The sequence below is a fragment of the Nanorana parkeri genome, unplaced genomic scaffold (genome assembly GCF_000935625.1).
Source record: "Nanorana parkeri isolate BGI_ZX_2015 unplaced genomic scaffold, ASM93562v1 scaffold1280, whole genome shotgun sequence".
Taxonomy (NCBI): domain Eukaryota; kingdom Metazoa; phylum Chordata; class Amphibia; order Anura; family Dicroglossidae; genus Nanorana; species Nanorana parkeri.
Window position 1 is genome coordinate 245,702 of NW_017307548.1, and position 5,983 is coordinate 251,684.

Below are 5,983 nucleotides of genomic sequence, written 5' to 3' on the forward strand. Positions count from 1 at the left end.
CTTTCAGTCCTCAGCCTTCCTACGAAATCTGCAATCAAATCCTTCCTGTACTGTACTGTTCTGTTTTTCACCTCAATTGTTTTCTATCTTAATTTGAAGAAGGTTTCAACATCTTAGTGCCAACTCGGGCTTTAGTTTTGTCATTAGTGTGTCATCTGTGACAAGAGCATGCTCAGCCTTAAAGTGTATGTAAAAAAAAAAAAAAAATCAAATAACTTTATTCATTTAAACAATTTTTTTTTTGGTATACGGTGTCAGTGCCTTTTCTCCTTCCTTTTCCTGCAAAAAATGCACAAATACCTGTAGACCCTGCCAGTGCTCCCGCTTGTACCACTGTTTTCTGCACAAGGAGCTTGGGGAGGAAGAGGGGTGAAAGTGGTCATGTGACCGCTAGTAAAAAGATCCAATAATGGTAATTTACAGGCATTTTTGGGGGGATTCTGTTAGGGTGTATTGTATAAAAAAAAGCTCTACAGAATACTAGCATGTGAATATAGCACAAATCGTGCTCACATCCCTGACAGGTTTTTTGTTTTTTTTTTATAACAAGAATTTTATTATGTTTGCACATTTTAAAAACAAACAATAAAAGACAAAAAAAAAAAAGTAAAACAGTAAGTAACCATACACAAATGTGGCCATTAAGGGAATGTATGGAGTGGCGAAGAGAAATGGGGCCATCTGCTAAAATTAGGACCAATGCGAGGAAGGGTGGTCAGTACAGGCGGCAACAACATAATTACGAGGGCACATCAATGCATGAAACATCCTAAGCGTTCTAATTGAAGTAACTACCATAATATAGCTAATCGGTTATGTGGTTCTGATCAGGCATCTGGGGGTCTGACAACCAGCAAGCCCATTGTGAGGCGAGTTGTAAGGTTGGCTTTTGCGAAGAGATATTTGAAGTGGGCGTGTGTATTTAAGATTTGTATGACATTGTGCAGAGATGGGGGCTCAGGCTGTTTCCAGGCTCTTGCTATGGCAAGACGAGCTGCAATGAGGACATGAGATACTATTGTGCGAGAACTCTTGGGCCAAATTTCCAAGCCTATCCCTAGTAGAGCAAGATGTGGGGAATGAACGTGCGGGACCTGGGTGATAACAGATATAAGGTTGGAGATAGCACCCCAGAAAGACTGGAGTGAGGTACATGACCACCATATGTGAGACAGTGAGCCCACCAAGCCGCAAGAAGGGAAAGCTCTCGCCAACCTCTGGGAAGTAAAATACCATTTGTGGAGTATTTTATTGCACTGATTCCCAGTGGCTTAGACACTTAGAAGTTTTCAAGGTTTGGGAGATAACTGAATACCAACTTTCCAGTGATACAGAGAATTGCAATTCCTTTTCCCACCAGAGCATTGACGGTAACTTTATAGAGTCATGCGGTCCGGTACCCGTCAGGCTTTTATTGCTGGCCATGGCTACATTTTGGAGATTACTTACTGTTCAGGTTTTGTCAAGTGCTGAAAGATTGAAAACCACTTTTGATCTTATATTAGCATGTTAAAGTTTATATGAGGTTTTAGTTATTGGGCTACTGGATAGAACACTTACCACCATTGTTACCATTTCTCTTTCATCTAGGTACTTAAAGATTCTTTTATTGGCAATTCAAAGACCTGCATGATCGCTAACGTATCGCCCAGTCACATAGCAACTGAGCACACGCTGAACACCCTGCGTTATGCAGATAGGTAAGTGGCGACTTCCTCAAACAATTGAGCATGGGGAACCCTACATGATAGTACTGACATGTTCAGATCAGTAGTGTTTGGAGGGATCACTGCCTACCTGATATATACATATATCGTGGCCATCAAGCCTTTTATATTCATGTTTGAAAGCCATATTGTTCCACAACAACCAGATTCATATTGTAATTCTTCAGCTGTCATTTCAAAGTCAGGTTTCAGTCTGATCGGTGGGAGTTGAGCGCCACACTTCCTATTTTATAATCACTTGATAAAAGTCGCTACCCTTAAATTCTCTGTTGTAGACCATGTGACAGATGCCACAGTATCAGTCATGTGACCGACTGTGGAATTCAAACCCAATTGATGTTGTTTTGAAAATGTTACCAACGCATTGTTCTGCAAAACACGAAGTGCCCCATATCTTACCATATCTTACCATGTATCTCCAAGTGCCCCATATCTTACCATGTATCTCCAAGTGCCCCATATCTTACCATGTATCTCCAAGTGCCCCATATCTTACCATGTATCTCCAAGTGCCCCATATCTTACCATGTATCTCCAAGTACCATGTATCTCCAAGTGCCCCATATCTTACCAACAGTGTCTTAGGTCAACATGTTCCCCACTAGTATGCTGCAGAGAGGGACCGCTGTGGTCTGTGTAAGAGCTGAAGTATCTTTGCTGTGGTCTGGCACACCTCCTGCTGAGTCAGACCGGAAGGGGAAGGTTTGGCTTGTCAGACCGCACTGCACATCATACTGACTGGGGACAGGCTGATTTAGGAGAGCTGAAGCTGCTTTACCAAAAAAGGCCAACAATAAGACTTGGGCTTTTGTTCACTTCAAGCATCACGAAGCAAGTTAATGGAAATTCAAAACCTACTTGTAGCAAGTCAAACGCACCTGTCAGTGAATTCTGAATGATCCCAAAATTGTCTTAAACTGAAGTCATTGACACATAGGCCCTTTTTAATGTTTTAGACTTTTTTTTTTTTTTTATCAGCCTCATTTGACCTCTTTAAAGCTAAACCTGTAGTTGGGCTGTATGAATCCTGATCGCAGTGCCACCAATCCAAGAGGGTTAAGCAAATATTTCCTTTTTTTCCCCAGGATCCTCCGTGAATGAAATAATTACTGACCTTATATTTTATTTTTAGGGTGAAAGAATTAAAAAGAGGAATAAAGAACACCCCAACATGCACTAATCGAAGCAGAAGCACCCCTTGCGTGTCTCCAAAACGGGTTCAGAATACATCCTCGGCGCTGGGGGAAAAGATATCCCCTAAAAAAGTAAAACTGGGCGCACAATACTCATCTACCTCAGTCACCGCAAAGACCAAATCGTATCCGTCCGTCTTCCATCCCAACAATGTGCCCCTGTCATCGACCCCAAAAATCTCCGTCAGGCAAAATAATGCAAAAGGTTCCCCCATCCAAGCCTGGCTTGCCCACACCACTCCACTGAAAGGTGCCGCTAGACTGGGACATAACGGAGCAAAGAAGTGTGAAAACCAGGATAAGGCTCCAGTACAGGGGAATCCTCAGGACGCTGAATATGAAGTGGAAACTGATTTCAAAGTCCACTTCAACCATCATCGACAACTAGTGCAACGCGTTCAACCTGTACAACCAGTGCAGAAACATATTGTCTCAAAGACCGCGATGCCTTTTTGGGAATACAACTTAAGGCCAGTACATTTAGGGGATAAAGTCCATCAGAAGACTAGCAGTGAGCCGAGTAACCGTCCAGAACAAAAAGACCGAGAGGAACACTTAAGACATTACCACCAGCAGTTCCAAAACCCACCGATTTTCCAACAAAAGCTGCAATACCGACCACTGGAGAAGATCTTGGACCTCTATAAGCCCCAAGAAGTTCTAGTCGGCCACATCAACACTTCGCTGTCACATCACGAAGGACTGCCTCTGGAAGACCCCGATGATAGTGATTTTAGCGAAGACTCTTTTTCTTATGTGTCGGTACAGAAAAAAGGGAAGAAAGAAGAGTTGGTCCGTGAAAGACTATCGTTCTTCCTTCACCAGGGTTCTCCGGACATTAGAAAGGCGGCAGGAAAAGGTCAAGGTTTAAGCTTTAGTGATTCTGAATCTCCGGAACATAAGCAGGGAGTAAGTTGTGACTGTGCAGGCAGCTGTGGGATTTTGGAGCGGACACAACCATGTGGCCACCAAAACTTGTGGAGTTCTGGAGAAGACCCCGGCAGCGCATGCGACTCGTCAAATATCAGCAATGCACCAGAAAAGCCTTATTCTTCTCAGGAGGAACCCCCAAAGCAGCCGAAGAAGAAGAAAAGCGAGCGGTCATCCAAGAGCAGTCCTCACACAGACACTTCTACTGATCTTATTGCAGAACAAGAACTACATAATGCATCTTCCCCTCAGATTGGTTCTCGAGCAGGAGGAGCCATGCTGAGTAGAGACTCTTCTAGAGAGGCTGCGAACAATTCTTCAGACTCTTCTGCAATGATGGCTCCTCTAACAGTGTCGCTGCTCCAGGACAACTGGTCCGTGGAGTCTACCCAATACCTTCGTCCTCACAGCTCCCCAAAGTCAAAGGTTGCTTCAAAGGATGGAAGTTTTGAAAAGGATTCTACTCTAGAGTCCCAAATCGATGAGCATTCCATCGAAAAGAATCTCTCGGCCCTTGTGAAGAAGATGCTGCGCTATAATGAAAGTTTACAATTGCAGAACTCTCAGAATGACTGGTTCCTGGAAGCCAGTGATGGATGCAACCTGCCTAGCTCCACGGACTCTCCTTCCTTTATGGCTCAACAAGGATCATGTGATAGAACGTCTCCAAAATTGGCCAATGTGGGACAGTCACCAAAGAAAATTGATTTCAGCGACTCTTCTCTGGACACTGCGAATTCCAGATCAAAGGATCTGATTCCTCCATGTTATGACGCAGATGCTGAAGAGACAGCAGCAAGCCATCAACGATATCTGGCATCTCCGGGGGTTTCCGACAGGAGTAATTCTGACACGCAAAATGACCAGAAAGAGATTTTATGTCCAGAGCCCTCTGAGCTCTTAATACCGACTTCCAAAACACAGTCTGGTTGTGCGTCAGGGAGCCATAAGAGACAACAAGAGTTGAGCTTTGAAGACACTGGTCTGAGCAGCTTGGAAGACTCATTCGGGGGACCCTTTAAGGACAGCGGGCTGGAAAAACTTAAAAATAAACTTGTGAAATGCATATTAGCCCAGCAGGGTAATAAAGAAGAGGAACGAAGTCTCAGGAACGAGAGGAATTCCAAAAACAAAACCACCTCCTGTGGACAGTTAGTATTGTCGCCAACGACGAGTCAAAGCATAAGAGACTTTGAGAAATCGCAGTAAGTGGACCATAGAAATCGCGTCCGGTGTTTGTTTCATTTGGTTATTTTCTTGTTGTTTTGGTGTTCTGATCTCTCAAAGCTTTACAGCGACAGTCTCAGATCCCATCTCTGCCGCCAGGACTGCGCTCTCAGCTGTGGAGAGTTTTTCCCACCCTGCTGGACAGCAATCTAAGTGCCAGCAGACAGAGTGATTGCCACTGGGGTGGTTAACTGCATGTTAGACCCTTTACATCCACAGAGCAAACAGCTGCTGTGTGTTTAACAGAAATGTGTCGTACAGAGACCTTCATAATATCTGCTGTAACTAGGGATATACCGATACTGGTATCGATATCGGTGCCGATTCCGAGTATTTGGGCAAGTACTCGCTCTCGCCCAAATGCTCCGATGCCTAGCACGAGTACTTCCGGTATCAGGAAGCCGGGCAGCGCGTCATTACACGCTGCCCGGTTTCGCGATTGACCGGAAGCTGGCCTCGTGAGGTAAGGTTACCTTACCTTAGTATGTGTAGCCTGTCATCCCCCGGGGCCTCTCCAGCGAGAACGCGGTCTTCGTCCGCTACCCAGCCGGAGCCGTCTAGCCGGCCAATCAGGAAGCCGGGCGTCGTCTAATGACGCGACGCCCTGCTTTCTGATTGGCCGGGAAGCTGGCTTCATGCTCCCTCGTCATCTCATGACAAGAGAGCGACGAGCCGGCCTCCCGACCAATCAGTAAGCAGGGCGTCGTCCAGTCATTACACGGCGCCCGGCTTCCTGATTGGCCGGCTAGACGGCTCCGGCTGGGTAGCGGACGAAGACCGCGTTCTCGCTGGAGAGGCCCCGGGGGATGACAGGCTGCACATACGAAAGTAAGAGGGGACTTTTTTGTTAATCGGGAAGCTGGGTGGCGACTCTTTACACGCCACCTGGCTTCCTGAATGGGACTT

At 45.6% G+C, this 5,983-nt stretch overlaps 1 protein-coding gene across 1 annotated transcript in view; it reads left to right on the top strand.

Annotated features, from left to right (window-relative positions):
* The window catches only part of KIF24 (kinesin family member 24), a 19,218-nt gene that overhangs the window by 9,136 nt on the left and 4,099 nt on the right, over positions 1–5,983 (top strand). Inside the window, exons 9-10 of the mRNA XM_018569043.1 lie at positions 1,591–1,700; positions 2,860–5,055. Of these exons, the coding sequence (XP_018424545.1) occupies positions 1,591–1,700; positions 2,860–5,055 (2,306 nt within the window). The remainder of the gene's footprint in view (positions 1–1,590; positions 1,701–2,859; positions 5,056–5,983) is intronic.